Source organism: Rhinoraja longicauda, chromosome 27 (assembly GCF_053455715.1).
Source record: "Rhinoraja longicauda isolate Sanriku21f chromosome 27, sRhiLon1.1, whole genome shotgun sequence".
In the NCBI taxonomy this organism is placed as follows: Eukaryota; Metazoa; Chordata; class Chondrichthyes; order Rajiformes; family Arhynchobatidae; genus Rhinoraja; species Rhinoraja longicauda.
In genome coordinates, this window is record NC_135979.1 from 213,783 (window position 1) to 239,021 (window position 25,239).

Below are 25,239 nucleotides of genomic sequence, written 5' to 3' on the forward strand. Positions count from 1 at the left end.
GGATCAGGGGGTATGGAGAGAAGGCAGGTACGGGATACTGAGCTGGATGATCAGCCATGATCATATTGAATGGCGGTGCAGGCTTGAAGGGCCGAATGGCCTCCTCCTGCACCTATTTTCTATGTCTATGTTTCTATCACACTCGGCGCTCCCTCACTGCGGCGCTCCCTCACCCCCCTCCCCTCACCGCGGCGCTCCCTCACCGCTCCGCCCTGCCCCGCCCTGCCCCGCCCCCTCACCGCGGCGCTCCCTCACCCCCCTCCCTGCCCCGCCCCCTCACCGCGGCGCTCCCTCACCCCCCTCCCCACCCTGCCCCCTCACCGCCCCGCCCCCTCACCGCGGCGCTCCCTCACCCCCCTCCCCGCTCTCCCTGCCCCCGCCCCGCCCCCGCCCACTCACCGCCCCGCCCCCGCCCACTCACCGCCCCCTCACCGCGGCGCTCCCTCACCCCCGTCCCCGCCCCGCCCCCTCACCGCGGCGCTCCCTCACCCCCCTCCCCGCTCTCCCTGCCCCCGCCCCGCCCCCGCCCCCTCACCGCCCCCTCACCGCGGCGCTCCCTCACCCCCGTCCCCGCCTCGCCCCCTTACCTCACCGCCCCCTTACCTCACCGCCCCGCCCCCTCACCGCGGCGCTCCCTCACCTCCCCGCCCCGCCCCCTCACCGCGGCGCTCCCTCGCCGACCCGCCCCCTCACCTCGGCGCTCGCTCACCGCGGCGTGATTACGTATTGATATATATATACATATATATATTACACGAATTGAGCCTGATTTACATATAGGTACGTAAACGCCGCCGACGTCATAGCCGCGCATGCGTTGGTATGGGGCGGGGCCTCGTGACGTCTCGTCGGGGTGAAAGGTGATGTTATCGATGACGCCATCGAGGGAAGATGGCGGACGAGTGAGTGGAGGGGACGGGAACCGGGAGGGGACCGGAGGGGAGTACGGGGCAGGCTGCGGCGGGCTACAGGGATTGATGGAGGCGAGGGGCAGGGTGGGTTCACAGACAGGCCCAGGGACGGACAGCAGCAGCAGCAGCAGCAGCAGCAGCAGCAGCAGGAGGAGGCTTGCCTTGCCTGGCCTGCCTTGGGTGGGGTGGGGATAGGGGCTAGGGGCTGTGAGCGTTGTCTGGGGGTTGGGGCAGCAGGACAAGGGCGAGTAGGGCTGTGGACCGAGTAGGGAGGGGCATTGGAGGTGGGAGAGAGGAGTGTCGGGAGAAGCAGGGGAGAGTAAAGGAAGGAACTGCAGATGCTGGTTCACATCGACACAACATGAAGGGAGATTGCAGGAGGAAGGGGTAAATGAGGGGGAAGGAACGGGGATAATTTGAAAGCTGCAGGATAATATAGCTAGATCAATAAATAGGGAAGTATTGGCAGATGGAAAGTAATGTTCGGGTCGTTGTTTTGATAGAAAATGTGATTATTTTTGAAGTGATGGTTGATTGAAGGGTGTCATTATTCAGAGGGGCCTGGCTGTCCCTGTTTGCAGTCCCCGAACCTTCATGTGTGGATGCAGCAAACAGAAGTTTAAACCAGTACCTGCAGTTCCTTCCTACACAAACGTCACCCATCCTTCTCACCAGAGATGCTGCCTGTTCCACTAAGTTACTCCAGCATTTTGTGTCTATCAATGGCAAACAGAAAGTTGGTTTTAGTTGTTAAAGTGAAAATACATTGTATTGGAGAAACTCAGTGGGTCAGGCAGCATCTGTGGTGGCAATCCCACAAGGAATTGTTTACTGAGCATTGGTTGTGCAGCTTGTGTGTGTGACTACCCCAAGGCTGCGGACTTTACTGCTTAAAGTCACTCTCATTGGCAGACTTGGATGTGTGCAAGTACACTTCTGACTTGTGATACATTAAGTATGGCTTGCATCAGTATTATTTAATCAAATCTTGGAATGCTTGGAGGGATCTATTGTGGAGCCATATTAAACAGTATTATTGAAGAAAGGTCTTCACCCGAATAGTCACCCTGTCCTTCTCTCCAGAGATGCTGCCCATCCCGCTGAGTTACTCCAGCATTTTGTGTGTACCTTCTGTAAACAGTATTATTCATTGGCCATAATATTTAACAAAATAACCTGCCTTTAAAGTAATCACTGGGCAAAGATCATGGATGTTGTTTAGCAAGGTCAGCATTTATTATTTATTCTAAATTGCTCTTGAGAAAGTGTTGAGAAGTTATCCTCACAAACCTTTGTAGTTGGGTGGACGGTGTCAGGATTTTAACCAGTGAAATTGATGTAGTTGCTTTCCAGGGAGTTACTGAATTTACAACGGTCGCTATACCTCCTCCCTCGTTTCTGTCCAGGAACCTGACAGTCTTTTCAGGTTAGGCAGAGGTTCACTTGCACGAGCTCCAACCTCATCTACTGTGTCCATTGTTCAAGCTGTGGACTCTTATACATCGGCGAGACCAAATGAAGATTGGGTGATCATTTCGCGGAACACCTTCGCTCAGCCCGCCTGAACCAGCCTGATCTCTCAGTTGCTGGACACTTTAATTCTCCTTCCCATTCCGACACTGACCTTTCTGTCCTTGGTCTCCTCCATTGTCAGAGTGAGGCTAACTGCAAATTGGAGGAACAGCATCTCATATTTTGCTTGGACAGCTTACAGCCCAGTGGTATGAATATTAATTTCTCTCTCTCCAGGTAGCCCCGGCATTCCCTCTCCATCCCTCCCCCACCCAAGTTGCACTAGCTTCTCATTTTCACCCAACAAACGGCTTACAATGGATTATTTCCTTTATCATCGTAACTTTTTTGCATATCTTTCATTTATTGTTCTTTATCTCTCCACATCACCTTCTATATCTCTTGTTTCCCTTATCCCTAACCACTCTGAAGAAAGGTCTCAACCCGAAACATCACCCATTCCATCTCTTCAGAGTGGCTGCCTGTCCTGCTGAGTTACTTCAGGTTCTTGTGTCTATCTACCGAATTTGTTTGTTTCTATCAATTTTCTTAAACTATCAACATTTGTTTACAATAGTAGCTTATTCAGTGTTTAAAAATAACAGTTGTACATTCCTTGTAGATAAAGTTGATGCAGGTTCCTCTCCAGATCGCACCCACTCATTCCTTCATTGCTACTGGGAGTAAATCTGAGCACTCCCAACACGGCAGCTTTGTGGGAACCCTTCACCGGGGCAGAGTTCATGAAGGTGGCTCGGCGTCTTCGGGAGAGAGTTTGTGAAGGTGGCGAGGCATCTTGGGGGCAGAGTTCATGAAGGTGGCGAGGCATCTTGGGGGCAGAGTTCATGAAGGTGGCGAGGCATCTTGGGGGCAGAGTTCATGAAAGTGGCGAGGCATCTTGGGGGCAGTCATCAAGGTGGTTGGCATCTTGGGGGCAGAGTTCATCAAGGTGGTGAGGCATCTTGGGGGCAGAGTTCATGAAGGTGGCGAGGCATCTTGGGGCAGAGTCATCAAGGTGGTTGGCATCTTTCGGAAGGAGTTCATCAAGGTGGCGAGGCATCTTGGGGCAGAGTTCATGAAGGTGGCGAAGCATCTTGGGGGCAGAGTTCATGAAGGTGGCGAGGCATCTGGGGGCAGAGTTCATGAAGGTGGCGAGGCATCTTGGGGGCAGAGTTCATGAAGGTAGCAAGGCATCTTGGGGGCAGAGTTCATCAAGGTGGCGAGGCATCTTCAAGACAGAGTTCATGAAGGTGGCGAGGCATCTTGGGGGCAGAGTTCATGAAGGTGGCGAGGCATCTTGGGGGCAGAGTTCATGAAGGTGGCGAGGCATCTTGGGGGCAGAGTCATCAAGGTGGTTGGCATCTTTCGGAGAGAGTTCATCAAGGTGGCGAGGCATCTTGGGGGCAGAGTTCATGAAGGTGGTGAGGCATCTTCAGGAGAGAGTTCATGAAGGTGGCAAGGCATCTTTGGAGTAGAGGTCATGAAGGTGGCGAAGCATCTTTGGAGTAGTGGTCATGAAAGTGGCGAAGCATCTTTGGAGTAGAGGTCATGAAGGTGGCGAGGCATCTTCAGGGAAGAGTTCATGAAGGTGGCGAGGCATCTTTGGAGTAGAGGTCATGAAGGTGGCGAGGCATCTTTGGAGTAGAGGTCATGAAGGTGGCGAGGCATCTTCAGGGAAATTACAACCAGGCGATAAATGCTGGTCTTGTGTCCACATCCAGAAAAAAGAGTAATTTGAAAATCCTTGGATTTCTACTCTGACAGTTGATCTTGATGTGCTGTGGAGTTCAGAGGTCTCTGTCTTTTCTTCCCACCATGTTATTGACACCAATCAGAATATAATAACTAGTATAAGAAAATAACTGCAGATGCTGGTACAAATCGAAGGTATTTATTCACAAAATGCTGGAGTAACTCAGCAGGCCAGGCAGCATCTCAGGAGAGAAGGAATGGGTGACGTTTCGGGTCGAGACCCTTCTTCAGAATATAATAACTAAGCATCTTTCTAGATGGATTTTAGATTGCTGTCGTGCTGCTGTTCTGTTGGTTAGATGCTGTTTCCCTACAAGAGATGTTGCTCCTTCACAACAAAAGAATATGCTGGTGTTGTGATTCAGTTGTAAAGTCCCTGAATGTCTTTGACTTCAGCATATTGATGTGGGAATACTTTGATTCCTCATCTTCCCCGTTAGTTTTGAAAAGACTATGAATTTGGAAAATGAGGGCCCAAGCTGCAAATTCCTCTATTTGTTGTCGGCCACAATATATATATATATGATCTCAAGAGTTGTGTTCAAATATTCAATTTTCAAAAGAAAATTAATGTAATACACAATATTGCAGTTTCAGTAAGCACATATTTTATTTAAGAAATTGAATTGGAGGAATATCTTTCCTTGCAGGGAATCTGGTGGCAGTTGGTGGGGCAGTTGGATACAAGAAGGTCTCCAATCAGTCAAAGAAAGGGTAAGCAAAGAAATGTTTACGTTGTAATGAATAGAAGGATTTGAAGGATTTGCAAGAATTTGTTTTACAGTATGTTTGTGTATAAAATATCCTTTGCAGAAGATATAGAGTGGTGTGAACCTTTGACCATTCAGAGTTTAGAAGTGTCCTTTTTTTAATTGAATGATTTGAATGAAGACATTTTCACCTGCTGGCCTTTGGAAAGAGGACTGGAAGGCAATTGAATGACCATCTGTGAGCACCTTTCTGAACAATGTCTCTCCAGTTGTTCTCCAGTACCTTGCTTGGTTATTGCTTATGTATGTGTCTGGAGTCAGTCAGTCGGCTGACCTTGGGGTGTTGACTCCAAGTTTGGCCGTCTCGACTGATGTCCACAGGTACCAGACCAAGCCTGCTGGCTCTCTAAACATTAAACTCTCTTCCCTCTGTCAAAGCAAGGTGACTTCCGAATCAAGTGTAGAATTGTAAGGAGCAAGCCTTTGCTTCCTCAGCTACTGTGGAGTAACACCAGCATACGTGGGATGCAAGGGGATTTGTACGCACGCTTCCCCTTGCTTTTATTGATCAGATGAAGTGTGGGTTGTAACTTAGTTCCCTGGACATGCAATATGATGACTCTATATAAATTTCAATGGGCTCTTTAATGTTTGGCCAATGAGATGTTCGGTCAGCAGTGTGAGCTAGATGTGGGTTTCATGCCTGAAGCGAATGACAGTGTGCTGATTGTACATCCCCCATCTCTGTTTTTGCGACTGAATAATCTTGGTGGCTGCAGCGTGGGATTGAGTGGAGGAGATTACATGTGTTTAGCGAGGAAAGCCAAAGTAGAAAACAAATCAAAGTGGCACGCTGTTCCAAGTGTATAATACTTAGAGTGCCAGGAATGGCTGATGAGTATAGACCACTGGTGGTCCCCGTCACGGAGGAATGATGAAAGAAATTAAGAGAGGATTTAAAAAACTTTCTTGGGGAATTTATTGGTCATGTCTTTGACTTCTACTCCCCTCTCCTGGCAGTCTACGGAAGCACTGGAGTTTATGAAGCGGGACCTTGCAGAATTCTCGCATGTTGTACAACATGATACAGCGTGTACGATTGCTGCAACTGCAAACGCCGTGAAAGAGAAGCTGAGTGTGAGTATACGGCATTGAGTTACTGAGCAACTGTGCACAATCCTGAATCTTCAAATCTTCCTTCTGATACTTGGCAGCCTGCAGGTTCAGATATGAGAAATTCAATGTGCCTATTTGCCATGGTGGCACAGTGGTGCAGTGGTAGAGTTGCTGCATTAGAGATCTGGGTTCGATCCTGATTACGGGTGCTGTCTGCACAGAGTTTATACGTTCTCCCCTTGATCCCCTGGGTTTTCTCCGGGTTCTCCAGTTTTCTCCCACACTCCAAAGATGTACAGGTCTGTAGACTAATTTGGCTTCGCTAAAAAATTGTAAATTGTCCCTGGTGTGTAGGGTAGTGCTGGTGTACGAGGTGATCTCTGGTTGGTGTGGACTTGGTGGGCTGAAGGGCCAGTTTCCGCACTGTATCTCGAAACTAAACTATTTCAAATAATGATAAAGTAGGTCCCAGCAATGTTATATAAAGCCATATTGATTATTAATGCTCTTCAGATGCAGGGAATCTATAGAGAGGCAACATAAGGCAGTAGTTGTCTCTTTTCTCAGAATAACTCTGAATTTTCCCAGCATGGCACTTGCTTCAGGGGCAGTTGAGCCTTAGCAATAATTGTGATTCCTTCTGCCAATGAATAATTCAAAATAAATTACTACTTCAATTTAAAAAAATGTAAGCATAAGTCTATGACATACATTTGAATTATCAGGCCTTGATAAGGTGTTCTATTTGCTTGAGCTGTAATTCTGCCTGCACAATTACCAACTTCAGAAATATCCTGGCAATTGAGTAGCACCTGTGGATGTAACCAGGATGTGTTTTGTACAATGAATATAAAGTATTGATGTTTGAGTGTTTGAATGAATAACTTGCTAAATAGTTGGATTATTTACTCAGAGAAAATAGCACGACAGATACATGGAGTAACCAGGTTTCCTTTGTTTCAGTTGTGCTTTGTAGCTGAAGATTATTACAGTGTGAAGAGAATGTACAGGCGAGGAGGGGGGAAGTGGGTAAACGCACATTATTATTTCCTGCATAAATCCATCGACTGGGCTAGATTAATATAAAGTGCTCGGGTGTGATGCCGTTAACGAGGCTTTACCCAGGGGTGGGCATACTTCCCCCTTCCCCTTCACAAGAAATGCATTGTCAGACTTTCTGCTGAGAACAGGTAAAGATAGCTGCAAGCATAGTACACTGGGTCTCCCCCTTCCCCCTCCAGCCAGGTGACCCCCCAGTACTCCCCACATCGGTCCTCATGCCCCCCTCTGCCCAGCTAACCCACCACCCCCCCACCTGCCCCCCCTGCCTCCATCCGACCCCAACCCCCACCATTGCCGGGTGTTCACCATCCTCCCTGACCTTCCCCTTTCAGACACCGAACGGTCGGTCCTCAGCAGAGGCCTTACCTTTGTTCCCCTCCGCCCCCACATCAACGAGTTCCGCGTCCGCCATGATGTGGAGCTCTTCTTCCGCCGCCTCCGAGCCTTTTTCCATGGTAAGGAGTCCCGACCCCCCACTGATGACCCCTTCTCCCGTCTCCAATGGACCCCCTCCACTTTTACCCCCCAGTGTGGCCTACTACCCTCACTAGAACTTTTTATCTCAAACTGCCGGCGTGACATCAGCCGCCTCAAATTTTCCACTCCCCTGACTAACTCCAACCTCTCCCCTCCTGAACGTGCAGCCCTCCACTCACTCCGCAACAACCCGGACTTAATAATTAAACCCGCTGACAAGGGAGGGGCTGTGGTAGTCTGGCGTGCTGACCTCTACCGCACCGAGGCCAGACGACAACTATCAGACACCTCTTCCTACCTATCCCTGGACCATGACCCCATCGATAAACACCAGACCTTTATCAGCAGCACCATCACCGACCTCATCACCTCCGGCGATCTACCCCCCAGTGCCTCCAATCTCATAGTTCCCCAGCCCCGCACGGCCCGATTCTACCTCCTACCCAAAATCCACAAACACAACTGTCCCGGCAGACCCATTGTCTCTGCCTGCTCATGCCCTACCGAACTTATCTCTACCTACCTCGACTCCATCCTATCCCCCCTGGTTAAATCCCTCCCCACCTACGTCCAAGACACCTCACACGCTCTCCATCTCCTGGATAACTTCCGGTTCCCAGGCCCCCACTCCCTCATTTTCACCATGGATGTCCAGTCACTCTACACCTCCATCCCCCACAAGGATGGTCTCGAAGCCCTCCGTTTCTTCCTCGACCGTAGAACCAGCCAATCCCCATCGACCAACACTCTCCTCCGCCTAGCAGAGCTGGTTCTTACCCTCAACAACTTCTCCTTTGACTCCTCCCACTTCCTCCAAACCAGAGGCGTAGCTATGGGCACTCGCATGGGCCCTAGCTACGCCTGCCTCTTTGTCGGGTACGTCGAACAATCCCTGTTCCAGACGTACACTGGCCCCATCCCTGAACTCTACCTCCGCTACATCGACGACTGCATTGGTGCTACCTCTTGCACCCATGCAGAACTCACTGACTTCATACACTTCACCTCCAATTTCCATCCTGCCCTTAAATATACCTGGACTATCTCTGACATCTCCCTCCCGTTTCTGGACCTCACCATCTCCATCACAGGAGACAGACTAGTGACGGACATTTACTACAAGCCCACCGACTCGCACAGCTATCTGGACTACACTTCTTCCCACCCGGTCCCCTGCAAAAAGTCTATCCCCTACTCCCAATTCCTCCGTCTACGCCGCATCTGCGCCCGGGTTGAGGTGTTTCAGACTAGGGCTTCCGAGATGTCCTCGTTCTTCAGAAAACGGGGCTTCCCCTCCTCCATTATAGATGAGGCGCTCACTAGGGTCTCTTCTACATCCCGCAGCTCCGCTCTTGCTCCCCCTCCCCCCACTCGCAACAAGGACAGGATCCCCCTCGTTCTCACCTTCCACCCCACCAGCCAACGGATCCAACATATCGTCCACCAACATTTCCGTCACCTACAACGGGACCCCACCACTGGCCATATCTTCCCATCCCCTCCCCTCTCTGCATTCCGCAGAGACCGTTCCCTCCGTAACTCCCTGGTCCACTCGTCCCTTCCTACCCAAACCACCCCAACCACCCCAACCCCGGGCACTTTCCCTTGCAACCGCACGAGATGCCACACCTGTCCCTTTACCTCCCCCCTCAACTCCATCAAAGGACCCAAACAGTCTTTCCAGGTGAGACAGAGGTTCACCTGCACCTCCTCCAACCTCATCTATTGCATCCGCTGCTCTAGATGTCAACTTATTTATATCGGCGAAACCAAGCGCAGGCTCGGCGATCGCTTCGCTGAACACCTGCGCTCGGTCCGCATTAACGCAACTGATCTCCCGGTGGCCCAGCACTTTAACTCCCCCTCCCATTCCCAGTCTGACCTCTCTGTCATGGGCCTCCTCCAGTGCCATAGTGAGGCCCGGCGGAAATTGGAGGAGCAGCACCTCATATTTCGCCTGGGCATTTGCAGCCCGGTGGTATGAACGTCGACTTCTCCAACTTCAGATAGCTCCTCTGTCCCTCCCTTCCCCTCCTCCTTCCCAGATCTCCCTCTATCTTCCTGTCTCCACCTATATCCTTCCTTTGTCCCACCCCCGACATCAGTCTGAAGAAGGGTCTCGACCCGAAACGTCACCCATTCCTTCTCTCCCGAGATGCTGCCTGACCTGCTGAGTTACTCCAGCATTTTGTGAATAAACCCATTTGATCCATATCTTCCTATAGCTTTCCTATCCATGTACCTGTCTAATTGTCTTTTAGATGCAGCTATTTCCTCTGGCAGCTTGTTCCATACACCCACCACCCCTGTGAGCTTCTATTATATGGTTATCTGACTTTAATCTTTTGTTTCCATTCATGGTTCTCCAGTTTTTGCAACGTTCCCATTGTTTTCACTGCCAGCTCTATAAAAATGTCACGTCAGCAAGATTTGTATACCTTTCAAAGTATCTGTATGCTGGGTTTCAATTCAATGGGCATTGTAATTGCTAAAAGGCCATTGAAATGTAATTCAAACTCCATGTTGTCGTTACGCTGCAGACATGGACAACAGGAAATAGAGACATGTCAGGCTCGGTGTTTTTGCTCCCGAGATTCTTTACGCAATACTGGTCAACCCTGGTTAACTCGTCCCTTCCCACCAACCACCCCTTCCCCTGGTGCCTTTCCCTGCAACCTTTAGTTTAAACCGGCATCTGCAGTTCCTCCCTACCCTACTGGGCAGAGTCCATCAGGTGGATCTGAGTGACATTGCAATATTTATTCACTCAGTACACTCTCTAGTGCAACCCAGCTCTTGAGCTCTCAATGTATTGTTTAAAGTTATTTTGTTTAAATTGTACAGAATGATTACAAGGCAGAAATATTGTACCTAAAAATAAAGTTCCAAACACCTGTAATTATCAGTTCAGAGCCTGACTTTCAAATGAGGCGGTACACATTTCAGTACATTAATTGTACGGAGTGTTTGCTTCATCCCTCGTCTGTAGGCAGAAACATCTACAGGAGCGGGGCAGCAAGTCAAGAAAGGATTATCGAACATTCTGGGAGTCCTCTCTGACACATTTGCTCCTCCTCCGGACAAAACAATTGACTGCGATGTTATCACACTGGTTGCAACACCCTCTGGCACGACAGAACTCTACGACAGCACAAAGGTACATGGAACCACTTTCAATTGTCAGTATCCAAGGATGGTTCCTCAGCCGCTGAGCTACTCCAGCATTTTGTCCATTTATGTAAAACCTGCAGTTTCTTGTTTCTACATTTGTCCAACTGTTAATACAGAAGATTATTTTTTGATGTATTGTAGTCAGTGCAGTGTTTCACTTAACCCTTTGTGCGAACTCCCAGTGCTGAGTGATGGTCAGGGGGATGGGCAAACTCCCAGTGATGAGTGATGGCCAGAGGGACGGGTAAACTCCCAGTGCTGAGTGACGGGCAAACTCCCAGTGTTGAGGGACGGGTAAACTCCCAGTGCTGAGTGATGGTCAGAGGGACGAGCAAACTCCCAGTGTTGAGGGACGGGCAAACTCCCAGTGCTGAGTGACGGGCAAACTCCCAGTGTTGAGTGATGGTCAGGGAGATGGGTAAACTCCCCGCGCTGCGTGAGGCGCTCGGACTGACGGGCAGCCCTTGGGAATCGGTTTGTTCACTAACCGCGTGTGTTGGTTACAGGCTCGGCTCTACACGCTCCAGGCTGATCCTGCCACTTACTGCAATGAACCCGATGGTAAGACTTTTGAGATGCCTTTTGATGCAAGTTGTAGCCTCAGAATTTTAGTGGATTTGTCTTGGTTTACTCCATTTTAGTAGCTGTTAAATACTGAAATAATTGTGACTCTATGAGTGCTTTTGTTTAAAAAAAAATTAATGTATAAAATCGTGAGAGGAATAGATCAGGTGGATGCACCGACTCTCTTGCCCAGAGAGAGTAGTGGAATCGGGGACCAGTGGACATAGGTTTAAGGTGAAGGGGAAAAGATTTAATAGGAATCTGAGGGGTAACTTTTTCACACAGAGGGTGTATGGAATGAGCTGCCAGAAGAGGTAGTTGAGGCAGGGGCTATCCCAATGTTTAAGAAACAGTTTGACAGGTCCATGGATAGGACAGGTTTGGAAGGATATGGGCCAAACGCAGGCAGGTGGGACTAGTGAAGCTGGGGCATGTTGGCCGGTGTGGGCAGGTTGAGCTGAAGGACCTGTTTCCATGCTTATTAATCTATGACTCTGAAAAGTGTACAACTGCAAAAGATAGCACTTCGCTCAGGTCAGTCCCAAAACATGATGTCTCTTTGTGGTCAGTTTCTGAGGTTTCCATTCAGACTTGCTTCTGAGAATGATCTGCCATGATCACATTGAATGGTGGTGCTGGCTCGAAGGGCCGAATGACCTACTCGTGCACCTATTGTCTATTGACCTCCATTCTGCTTCTTGCACTCTCCTTTCCACATGTTCACCATACTCAAACATTTAAATTAAAATAATCTGAGCTGCCTTGCTGCTGAACTTGAGCCATTCCAGAGCTAACTGATTAAATGGTCTGTGAGCCATGGTCTTGAGCCATGGTCTTGAGCCATTCCAGAGCTAACTGATTAAAATGGTGTTAGCAGGAATCATTTATCTTATATTCTCACCGTTCAAATTATTAACTTATTTCAAAGGTTTTTTTGTACTGATGCATTTGAGCGTTGTTGTATTGCTGTGCGGTTAAATTCTTAGCCGACCATCACGGTTAAAGCTATGTGCATTGTCCCAGACGTAGTTGTTCCAGTCCTTTTTTGTCATTGGTTTCTGTATTTTGCGCTTTAGATCTGATCCATCAGGCTGCATGTTATCAGTGTTATCACTGTACACTGTAGTTATGGCAAAACCTGCAGACAGTTCTGCTGCCACATGATCGTTGGGTTCCTAACAAGCTCCGTTACAGGGCGGTCACGGTGGCGCAGCGGTAGAGTTGCTGCCTTACAGCGAATGCAGCGCCGGAGACGCAGGTTCGATCCTGACTACGGGCGCCGTCTGTACGGAGTTTGTACGTTCTCCCCGTGACCTGCGTGGGTTTTCTCCGAGATCTTCGGTTTCCTTCCACACTCCAAAGATGTGCAGGTTTGTAGGTTAATTGGCTTGGTAAATGTAAAAATTGTCCCTAGTGGGATAGTATTAGTGTGTGAGGATTGCTGGTCGGTGGGCCGAAGGGCCTGTTTCCGCGCTGTACCTCTAAACTAAACTAAAAGACAATTGACACCGTGGGGAAAAGGGAGTTAGGGTATAGTTTCAGACTCACTAAGTCATTTTTCCCACGGCATTTTGAAAAATAAAGCACTTTTCAATAGCAGTTTTTGTTTCTGCAAGCTGAAAATACTAAAGGCTGCATGTTACATTGTTTAATAGAGTATCATTTCACAAATGTCCGTAGAAGTGATTGCTTGTCAGTGTCATTAGTCCATGTGCAGTTAAACTGACAGTGTTCTTTAGAGACAATGGTGTCTGAATACTGTGGGGACGAATCATGGAAACAGGTTTTCCTCCTCTTCTGTTTGAATTCAAGAAACTTTGTTACTGAGTGTCAATTTCTAAAATAACTTTTAAATGGTTCTCTAGTTCCCATTCGAAATTGTGCTAAAACTAATTGGGCCTGCATAATGCAGATAATTTATCCTTCACATGAGCCCATCTATGTCATGAACATGAGTGTTACGTAGAACTAGTTGTGTTGGGGATTGTTATTCAGTGACTTGTAATTCAGCAGGAATGAAACATATTTTTTTTAATCAAACTGTATACATTGTTGGCAGACAATGTCTCGCCCATGTTTTTGAGGAAACGCACTCCTTTATGCTTGGGTTTGTTTTAGCTGAAGATTGGGAGTTGATGAATCAGTGATAGATTGGAGCAACCTCTCTCACTCCCTTTCTCCAGACATGGCAGGCTAACACAGTCCTTACCCCAATTCCCAGCTTGAAATTGGTGTGCAATATTCAGGCAGTGTGTTTGTAATATTGGTGTGCAATATTCAGGCAGTGTGTTTGTAATATCCACTTGTTCTGTCTCTCTGCAGGGCCGCTGGAGCTTTACGATGAGTGGGTGGCTGTTTTTAATCTTGATGAGCGGAAAAGGGAAATCTCAGACCTGTTGGTAAACAGTCCTTCAGTGCGTGCGCTTTATACAAGAATGGTGTGTACTGCTTTACTCATGCTCTGGATCCTTTCACTGAGACCACTGGACCATTCCCACTTGTATTGTCAGGTAGTTTCAATGTGAAATTACTTGAACAACTATAAATGGATGAGCCACAGCCATTATAATAGTTTGAATTATTTATTCATTAGTCACTAGTTTTGTGATTGTTTTTGGTGTAGACCATAGTGAAGGGAACATGTTCATGCTTTTTATATTTCATGTATTATAATAATGGTGATTTTATTCCCTCCCGGAATGGCATGGAGCAGCATGGAATGCTGCCGTTTTCCCCTCCAGTCCCTGGGGAGTAAAGTCCCAAGTGGCCCACACTGATGGTATGGGCTGGAGCAAAGATCCATGACTAATGTTCATCACGCGGGACCTCGCGTGCCTCTGCAGGGCTGAATTGAATACTTTACTGTCACGTGTCACAGTGAAATACTTTGCTTACATGCCCAAGGTATGCAAATAGTCACCCATAACAGGCGCCTACAAAGTTACAAATGTCCCTGCTCATGGCAGTCCCCCCCACGCCAGGTCCTCCATTGTTCTTCCCCCTCCCTCACGGTGCCCCTCCCCAGGCCGGGTCCTCCATTGTTCTTCCCCCTCCCTCACGGTGCCCCTCCCCAGGCCGGGTCCTCCATTGTTCTTCCCCCTCCCTCACGGCCCCCCCCCACGCCAGGACCTCTGTTGTCCATTGTTCATCCCCCTCCCTCACGGCGCCCCCCCCCCACGCCGGATCCTCATTTGTTCCTTCCCTCAGTGCGTTAGTATCCTAACAGAATAGTTGCATCGTGTGGAATATGCATGCCTGTCCTGCCCACATTGAGTCGGGCCAAATCTTGAATGTGCTTCTTGACGAGTTTTCGGTGTTCTCCTGCTAAAAGGCCAAGATGTTATGAATTGCTTAGCAGACCCTTTCTGCCTTATCTCCAGCTACTGTGAAAATAGTTTTTCATTAAGTTTATGCAAATATTGTGCCTCTGCATCAGAAGGGCTGCAAGGAAAGCCTTGGAACTATTGACAAGAAAGCCCATCATCTCTGGTTAATAAGTTACTGGAGAGTGTGGCCTCCAGTCTGAAACACAACCTTCCACCAACACCCTCTCTGCTTCTGTCCAGAAAGCCCATTCTGTCGCCAGTTATCTCGTTCTCCCTAATCCCAATGCGATCTCGCTTTCCAGAGCAGTCCTTCATGCGGATCAGAATCAAAGGCTTTGTTGAAGATCATAAAGATAACTTCTATGGCCTTGCCCTTGTCAACCTTCTTGGTTACTTCTTCAAAAAACTTCAATTTGTAAGACGCGATCACCCACGCACAAAACTATCTCCAAGCACCCCTTGCCAATCCAAATGCATGTACATGTTATCCCTCAGAATCATCTCCAGTGCGGTGCCTATCACAGATGTTATGGTCACTGGTCTATAGTTCCCAGGCATTCTTAATAGAGACATAACATTAGCCACCCTATAGTGGTTAATGTGTATATGTATATGTACTATAGTGGTCTATGTGTATATGTACTATAGTGGTCTATACTGGTCTATAGTTCCCAGCCCTTCTAAATAGAGGCATAACATTAGCCACCCTTCAGACATCTGGCATCCCACCCGTGTGTCTAATGTTTAGCTTTTTTATAATTTCTTTTTCGGCTTGCGGCTACTCTGCCTAACTTGTCAAAACGTTCATTACATCCTAAAATATCTTCATCAACATTGCCATTGATATCTGCAGTCCTATGGCCTTGTTATCCTCTAGAGAATATGACAAATGGGCTGTTAATATTTGTGTTACCCACTTGCTGAATTAAACAAACTGATTTGTTCAATGGGACATGGTTTGTTCAATTGAAAGCTGTATGCCAATTGTGTGAAAGTTCTCAGTGCCATCAAATATTCTCTACGGTTCAGCAGCATAATCATATTGAAACATACCAAATTCAGGATTGCTGGATACTCAGGAGTGCTCAGGCTGGATACACTGGGTGTTTCCTCTGCTGAGTCTCATCAGGGTTGGATGCTCAGGACTGAAATTAGGAAATGCTTCTTCAGAAGTTGGCAAATCCTAGAATAATCAAGCCTGGAGTTCATTGAAAGATCGCTAGATGTCTGGATATGATGGAATGGGAGAAGATAGTGCTGGTGCAGAGAATGGTGTTGAGGTAGGGGATAAAGGGTGGAGAGGCTGGAGGGGTGAGGCCCCACTTCTGGTTCGGTACGTTCAGTGTTCCTGTGGGTCTTGTGCACTGCAGACGTTTACACATGGGGTCAGGTGAGCATTGTGACATCTGGATACATACGCTCACACCCCAATGACTTGAATGTCTGGGTATTATCTGAGTTCACAATCGTCTGTTCCAAGCAGTGGTACAACCTGAAGATGGGAAGAGACAGGCGGCATGACATCAACAGTGGAGATGATTAAATCCTCCAATTTCCAAAGGAATTAATGATTTATTTCGAGTGGTTGGTTTAAAGCTGTGTTTGAACTCAGAGTGTAAATGTGTAAATGTGTTGTTTTCCCTGAACAGGTGCCAGCGGCTGTGTCACATTCAGAGTTTTGGCATCGATACTTTTATAAATTGTACCAGTTTGAGCAGGTATGTAGTTGCTGCAAATTCAATTAACAACCTCAGTTTTTGTCATAATGTTGCGGACTGTTAGTGGTGACTGTCAACTGCTGACAGGAAGAGACTTGATAAACTGATCAAGAAGGCCAGCTCTGTCCTGGGATGCCCCCTCGACTCAGTGCAGGCGATGGGAGAGAGGAGGATGATGGCGAACCTGTCATCACTGCTGGACACCGACTCCCACCCCATGCAGGACACTGTCACTGCACTGAGCAGCTCCTTCAGTGACAGACTTCTTCACCCCAAGTGTGTGAAGGAGAGATATTGAAGGTCCTTCCTTCCTGCTGCCATCAGACTGCACAATCAGCACTGCTCCCAGCAGACCAGTAAATAAAGATCATTACCGTTATTTTATTTTTTAATGAATGCTTATTTATTTTTGCTATCCACTTTGCTGCCGTAACCCTGCAAATTTCCTCGTTGTGGGACGAATAAAGGATTATTATTATTATTAGATGTGGTCTCACCAAGGCCCTATACAACTGCAGAAGGACTTCTTTGCTCCTGTACTCAAATCCTCTCGTTATGAAGGCCAACATGCCGTTAGCTTTCTTCACTGACGGCTGTACCTGCACGCTAATTTCAGTGACAGGTGTACAAGGACACCAAGGTCTCGTTGCACTTCCCTTTTACCTAATCTGACACCATTGAGATAGTAATCTGCCTCCTTATTTTTGCCACCAAAGTGGATAACCTCACATTTATCTACATCATTATCATGCATCTGCCATGCAACTGCACACTCACTCAACCTGTCCAAGTCATCCTGCAACCTCCTAACATCCTCTTCTCGGTTCACACTACCGCCCAGCTTTGTGTCATTCGCAAACTTGCTAGTGTTACGTGTAATTCTATCATCCAAATCATTAATATATATTGTAAATAGTTGTGGCCCCAGCACCGAGCCTTGCAGCACTCCACTCTCCACTGCTTGCCATTCTGAAAAGGACCTGTTTATTCCTACTCTTTGCTTCCTGTCTGCCAACCAATTCTCTATCCAAGTCAAGTCAAGTCAACTTTATTTATCACATGCACATACACGATGTGCAGTGAAATGAAAGTGGCAATGCCTGCGGATTGTGCACAAAAAAGAATTACAGTTACAGCATATAAATAAAGTTAATATAGTGTAGACAAAATTTAGTCCCTGGAGTTATAAAAGTTAACTGTCCTGATGGCCTGTGGGAAGAAACTCCGTCTCATCCTCTCCGTTTTCACAGCGTGACAGCGGAGGCGTTTGCCTGACCGTAGCATCTGGAACAGTCCGTTGCTGGGGTGGCAGGGGTCCCTCATAATCTTACTTGCTCTGGATCTACACCTCCTGATGTATAGGTCCTGCAGGGGGGCTAGTGTAGTTCCCAAGGTGCGTTCTGCCGAACGCACTACTCTCTGCAGGGCCATCCTGTCCTGGGCAGAGCTGTTCCCAAACCAGACTGTAATGTTGCCGGACAGGATGCTCTCTACAGCCCCAGAGTAGAAGCAATGAAGGATCCTCAGAGACACTCTGAATTTCGTCAGCTGTCTAAGGTGGTAAAGGCGCTGCTTTGCCTTACCCACCAGTGCGGCAATGTGCGTTGCCCATGTCAGATCCTCTGTGATGTGGACTCCCAAGTATTTAAAACTGCTCACCCTATCCACAGTAGACCCATTTATCTCCAGTGGCGTGTACGTCCTTGGATGTTTAGCCCTTCTAAAGTCCACAATCAGCTCCTTAGTTTTAGTGACATTCAAGAGGAGGCTATTGTCCTGACACCAGAGTGCCAGATCAGCCAACTCCTCCCGGTAGGCCTTCTCATCGTTGTCGGAGATCCGGCCCACCACCACAGTGTCATCAGCAAACTTGATGATGGAGTTTGAGCTGAACCTGGCCCCACAGTCACAGTAGGGGGCTAAGGACGCAAACCTGGGAGGATCCTATGTTCAGGGTGAGGGAGCTAGATGTGTGTTCCCCCATCCTGACCACTTGGGGCCTGGCAGTGAGAAAGTCCAGGACCCGGGCACGCAGAGGGGTGCTAAGCCCCAGTTCCAGCAGCTTCTCAACCAGTCTGCTGGGGACTATTGTGTTAAATGCTGAACTAAAGTCAATGAACAGCATCCTCACATAGCCCCCCTGGCTGTCCAGATGAGAGAGAGCGGTGTGCAGAACCTGGGAGACCGCATCATCCGTGGATCTGTTCGGACGGTATGCGAACTGTAGTGGGTCCATGTTGCGAGGAAGGAGGGCGCAGATGTGCTTCTTGATTAGCCTCAATACCATACCACCAATACCATGTGCTCTAATTCTGCTCACCAATCTCCTGTGTGGGACCTTATCAAAGGTTTTCTGAAAGTCTAGATGCACTACATCCACTGGCTCTCCTTCATCCATTTTACTTGTCACATCCTCAAAAAATTCCAGAAGATTAGTCAAGCAGGATTTCCCTTTCATAAATCCATGCTGACTCGGACCAATCCTTTTACAGCTATCCAATGTGCTGTTAATAATTGACTCCGGCATCTTCCCCACCACCGATGTCAGGCTAACTGGTCTATAATTCCCCGTTTTCTCTCTGCTCCTTTCTTGAAATGTAGGATAACATTAGCTACACTCCAATCCACAGGAACTGATCCTGAATCTATTGAACATTGGGAAATGATCACCAATGCGTCCACAATTTCTTGAGCCACCTCCCTGAGTACCCTGGGATGCAGACCATCAGGCCCTGGGGAATTATCAGCCTTTAGTCTCATCAGTCTACCCAATACTATTTCTCGCCTAATGCAAATTTCTTTCAGTTCCTCTGTCTCCCTTGATCCTCTGTCCTCTACTACATCTGGGAGATTGTATCTTCCTGAGTGAAGACAGATCCAAAGAACCTGTTCAACTCTTCCGCCATTTCCTTGTTACCCACATTTGTCTTTACTAATCTTTTTCTCTTAACATACCTAAAGAAGCTTTTACTGTCCTTTATATTCTTAGCCAGCTTCGCTTCGTACCTCATCTTTTCCTTTGCCCTTTTTGCTATCTTCTGTTGTTCTTTGAAAGTTGCCCACGCCTCTGACTTCCTGCTACTCTTTGCTATCCTATACATCTTTTCTTTTAGTTTTATTCCATCTCTAACTTCCCTTGTCAGCCATGGTTTCCTCTTACTCCCCTTAGAATCTTCCTCTTTGGAATGAAATGATCCTGCATCTTCTGGATTATGCCCAGAAATTCCTGCCATTGCTGTTCCACCGGCATTCCTGCTAGAATCCTTTTCCATTTGACCTTGGCCAGCTCCTCTCTCATGCCTTCGTAGTCCCCTTTGTTCAACTGCAACACCGACATTCCTGGTTTAACCTTCTCCCTCTGAAATTGCAGATTAAAACTAATCATATTATGATCACTACCACCAAGCGCTTCCTTTACCTTGAGTTCCCTTATTAAATCTGGTTCACTGGACAACACTAAATCTATAATTGCTTTCTCTCTGGTCGGCTCTAGTACAAGCTGCTCTAAGAATCCATCTCGGACGCACTCTACAAACTCCCTTTCTTGGGATCCAGAACCAACCTGATTTTGCCAGTCTACCTGCATATTGAAACCCCCCATAACTAGAGTGGCATTACCTTTGTTACAAGCCAATTTTAACTCCTGCTGCAACTTACACCCTGTATCCAAGCTACTGTTTGGGGGTCTGTAGATAACTTCCATCAGTGTCGTCTCATTTTTACAATTCCTCAACTCTATCCACAGCGACTCTACATCGTCAGTCCCAATGTCACCCCTCGTTAGGGACTGAATTCCATCCCTCACCAACAGAGCTACCCCACCTCCTCTGCCCACGTGCCTATCCTTTCTATAGGACGTATAACAATAGTCAATAGTCGTTTATCTGTCACATACACATAAATGTGTAGTGAAATGAAACATTACCCGCAGTTGAACAATAAGACCAATAAGAATAATCAATAAAAATGCAATAACACATACAATCACAAACCAACACCAAACAAAAAGAAACATCCATCACAGTGAGTCTCCTCCAGTCCCTCCTCACTGTGATGGATATTCAGAAACCCTGAATATTCAGCTCCCAGTCCTGATCGTTCTACAGCCACGTCTCTGTAATCCCCACAATGTCATACCTACCAATCTCTAACTGCGCCTCAAGCTCATCCACTTTGCTACTTATACTTTGCGCATTTATATAGTACTTACTTTTAATCCTTTGCTCATCTCAGCTTCCACATCGATTCCTATTACACTTGGCCATTCTCTCCTATTGCTTCGAGCTTTCTGTCCCGTTATTTATAAGTTTGTAAGAAATTAGAATAGGGTTATTAAGTTAATATTAAAATTCAGATTCAGTAACTTGTCCCTGGAGTCTACTACAAATAGTGTGATTCCCTGCAGGTGCTTGGAGCAAGTGATGTGTCATTCATTGTGTTTGCTTTCAGGAGGAAAGCAGGAGAATAGCATTGAAACAGAGAGCGGAGCAGACTTCTGAGTCTGAGGAGCTCCAGTGGGAGGAGGAGGAGGGTAAGCACATCGCTGGCAATTACACTGCTTGCACTTTGGAGGCGAAGAGTAAATAGTTTCAGGTCCCACTTAAGCATGTGTTTGTGCAGAGACTCCTAATTCTTTGTGTCTGACAGCAACCGGGAGATCCAGTCGACCTTGGCGGGCCAAGAGCAAGGGTTTGGCAAATACTTACGATTAAATATTTCAAATTAAAGCAAAGTTAATAATACTTATGAAATTGTATAAATGCCTAGAGCAGATAAGCTTATTATAAATCTTCAAGTAATTAAGTAGCATTTGCTTCGTGGCATTTTACTCCATCCAGTTATCCCAAGTGGTGTAATATAACCTGGAATCGTTGCGGTTTGTGGTTAAAAATTGATTGTGCATAATGAGTGACAGAGATAATTCTATTCCTTGATTGTACATTTTCAGATGAATTTGTTGGGGCTTCGCCTCTTAAGTCAGATGTTCAGCATTTGCCACTGACCTCACCATTACCTGGACAACCTCCAGTGCTGTGCTCCAGAACAGAGAACTCCGTTGAACTTGAGAGTGTGGATGTCAGTGTCATTGGCCAAACACCATCAGAGCACCAGTCTGCAACTGCTGGACAAAGCCCTGTAGAACTCCAATTGCAAAGCCAGGTGTCCACTTCCAGTGAGACATCGAGGTCTGAGGAGACAGTGAAGGAGATTGGGGAGAAAGCGGAGGGAATCTCGGCGAGGTTGGTGCCGGAGCAGGAAGGGAAACATCAGCTTCCCAAAGCCAAGGACCGTGTTCCCATCTCGGCCAAAGATGCAAATGGATCGTTGAAAGATCAGAAAGCAAAGGGCTCGACTGGAGCAGAGGCAAAGAATACAGTGAGACTGGAGATGACAAAAGATGAAGGACCAACTGATTTGAGAGTGTATGAACTCAATTCAGACAGTGGGAAGTCCACGCCTTCCAATAATGGAAAGAAAGGTAACAGGTGAAGGGGGGGGGGGGGGGGGGGGGCATCGTGGGGAAAATTACTGCGAGCTCCGATACATTTTCAGGCATTTTTAAAAGTTGTGAAATTTGATTTTAAAATTGTAATATCCTCATATCGCCCATTGTAATAATTGTGATGAGCCATCACATTGTGGTGCAGCGGTAGAGTTGCTGCCTTACAGTGTTTGCAGCGCCGGAGACCCGGGTTCGATCCCAACTACGGGTGCTGTCTGTACGCTGTTTGTACGTTCTCCCCGTGACCACCTGGGTTTTCTCAGAAATCTTCGGTTTCCTCCCACACTACAGGTCTGCAGGTTAATTGGCTTGGAAGAAGTGTTGTCCCTAGTGTGTGTAGGATAGTGTTAATGTGTGGGGATCACTGGTCGTTGCGGACTTGGTGGGCCGAAGGGCCTACTTCTGCGCTATATCTCTAAACTAAACTAAACATTGATTTACTACGTGAAGCTAAAACTTCATGCGGTCAAACTAATCCAGTTCAAAGTTACATCTGAAAAAAAGGTGGTGTTTAAATCTTAATGGGCAGGAATATGAATCGATGAGTTAGAAATGGTTCTGAATTGACCAGTTAATTCCTATTCTTTCCTTCCTGTCTGCCAACCAGTTCTCTATCCATGTCAATACCCTACCCCCAATGCCATGTGCTCTAATGTTACACACTAATCTCTTGTATGGGACCTTGACAAAGGCTTTTTGATAGTCCGGATACACCACATCTACTGGCTCTCCCTTATTCATTCTACTTGAGCTAACCAAATTGGTAACAACACTGAGGAGGAGGATTTCCTGGATCGTATACGGGATGGTTTTCTAAGCCAATATGCAGAGGAACCTACTAGAGGGCAGGCCATCCTAGAGTGGGTATTGTGCAATGAGGAAGGATTAGTTAGCGTTCTTGTTGTGCAAAGCCCCTTGGACAACGGTGACCATGATATGGTAGAGTTCTGCACTACGATGGAGAGTGACACAGTTAATTCAGAGACAAGGGACCTGAGCTTAAAGAAAGGTAACTTTGATGGTATGAAACGGGAATTGGCTAAGGTAGACAGGCAAATGATACTTAAAGGATTGACTGTTGATAAGCAATGGCAAAGATTTAAAGATCGCAGGGATGAATTACAATAATTGTTCATCCCTCTGGTGTAAAGGAATGGGTCCTTAATCCAAGATCACTTTGGATTTGCCTTAATATTTGCCAGAGGTGTCTCCTGCCCCTTTTTCGTGCTCCTGGTTTCCTTCTTAAGAATGCTCAATTCCCGAAACTCCTCCAGGGATATTCCTTATCCCAGCTCTCTCTTCCTGTGCAATGCCTCCTTTTTGCTTAATGACCAGAGTCTTAATTTCTATCATCATCCAAGCTCCTTAGCTCACACCTGCCTTGCCTTTCACTTTAACAGGAAGATGCCTGCCCTAAGCTCTCACCACCACACTTTTAAAAGCATCCCACTTTCCTGAATTAATGTTCATTTGCCTGCAAACAACCTGCTCCAATCAACGAGCCTGTTCCTGTCCAACACCATCAAAGTTGGCCTTGCCCCAATTCAGAATGTTAACTGGTTGGGCTGCCCTGTCTTTATCCATAACTATATTAATGGTCGCTGGTCCCCAAAGGCTCAACCAGACACTTCAGCCTCTTGCCCATCCCAATTTCCTGAGGTGAGATCAAGCTTTGCCCTCTCCCACGTCGGGCCCTCTACCTACGAGCTGAGGAAACTTTCCTGACCACATTTGACAAATTCCACCCGCCTTCGCCCATGGCACAATGATAGTCCCAGATTATATTGGGAAAGTTAAAATCCTCTCCCATGACAAACCTATTAGTCTTGCAGCATATTTGTCCCACAAATTCCCTTAACTATTTGGGGCCTATAATACACCTCCAACAAGGTGATCATCCCCTTAATTCTCAGCTCTACCAAATACCCTTGCCGGATGAATCATCAGTAATGTCATCTCAAACAACTGCTGTGACATTCTCCTTCATGAATTAAGCAACTGCCCCTTCTGTCTTTGTCTTCAAAGTCTTTCATCACCTTCCATACTGACTTCCAGTCTCACACCTGCCTCAGTCCTGCATCGGATTCCACCCCTCTGCCAACCTAGTTTAAACTCACCTGTGTAACACTAGCACCCTAACAAACCTGACAGCCAAGATATTCGTTCCCCTCCAGTTCAGGTGCAATCCATCCCTCCTGAACAGGAGAACCTCTGCTCCTGAAGAGATCCCAATGGTCCTAAGATCAGAATCCCTGCCCCCTGCTAAACTCCTCAGCCACATATTAATCTGTCCAATCTTCCTGTTCCTCCCCTCACTGGCACCAAGGATAATCCAGACATCACTGCCCTGGACCTTCTGCTTTTTAACCTTTTGCCTAACTCCCTAGAATCATTTTGCAGGGTCTCAAGACCTTTCTTACCAATATCATTTGTGCCAACATCCATAAAAAGATTTAAGTGCTAATATAATACAAGAAGATATTTATAAATCTTGCTGAGGAGTTCTGGAGCTTTATATTTAAGTATTTTCTCCTCAATTGTTCATCACTTGGTCATTTCCTTTCAAAGAAAATGTCAGATGCTTGCCTGCTTTCACTGTACATATTAATTTCAGGCTCCAGCACTGACATCAGTGAGGACTGGGAGAAAGACTTTGATCTGGACATGACTGAGGAGGAGGTGCAGTTGGCATTGTCGCAGGTGGAGGTGACGGATCAGGTACAACGCCTTGGCTTGTGTCCGCTGTGAATGTACGCAGGTAAATACCACCGCAGGTACCAACTGTCAGGTGGTCTCATTCGTAACTCTTTTCTCTTTCAGCTGGAAGATGAGGATTGGGAGAATTGGGAATAAATTGCATTGGACACGACATTTCTGGCTGATTTCTCGAATTGTTTTTTTCTTGATGTAATGGAAACGGTGTTTATATTCTTAGCCCGTAGTGTACATACAGGGTATCGTGTGCCATTGCTTCAGTCAGTTGAACAACATCTTTTCTACTGCATGCTATTGTATGATATTGAGCATGTGACTCTGAGATCTATGAGCATGGTTTATAATTACTGTTGACTTCTATTTGGTGAGAGGCATCACTGACTGTTTCTTATGATATATTGTTTCCTCGTAATTTGTTTGTGCAATATATATTTTAAATTATACATGCATTTTCTAGCCCTCAGATATGAGAAACCATTAGTTTTGTAATTCAAATTCCCTTAGATATTTTACAGATTTGCACTTGCAGCTATGAAACTTAAATTATACAAAGTTAATTCACTAATGCGTTCTCTGTTTGAGCACCTTTTAAATAAAAAGTCAGCTGAAATGCTGATGGGAAGTTGTTTCTCCTTGAGTCACAGTGAAGCAAATGCTCCTTTAAAACAGGAGCATTACAAAATAAAAGTAAAAATAATTTAG

At 46.9% G+C, this 25,239-nt stretch overlaps 1 protein-coding gene across 1 annotated transcript; it reads left to right on the forward strand.

Annotated features, from left to right (window-relative positions):
• Positions 1 to 847: 847 nt before the first annotated feature.
• On the forward strand, positions 848 to 25,239 carry bsdc1 (BSD domain containing 1). Its single transcript, XM_078423112.1, has 11 exons — positions 848 to 902; positions 4,826 to 4,889; positions 5,906 to 6,022; positions 10,530 to 10,697; positions 11,218 to 11,272; positions 13,598 to 13,713; positions 16,251 to 16,319; positions 20,769 to 20,850; positions 21,268 to 21,798; positions 24,437 to 24,540; positions 24,643 to 25,239. Exons 1-11 carry the CDS (start codon positions 892 to 894, stop codon positions 24,673 to 24,675), a joined length of 1,350 nt encoding a protein of 449 aa, XP_078279238.1. The 5' UTR covers positions 848 to 891; the 3' UTR covers positions 24,676 to 25,239.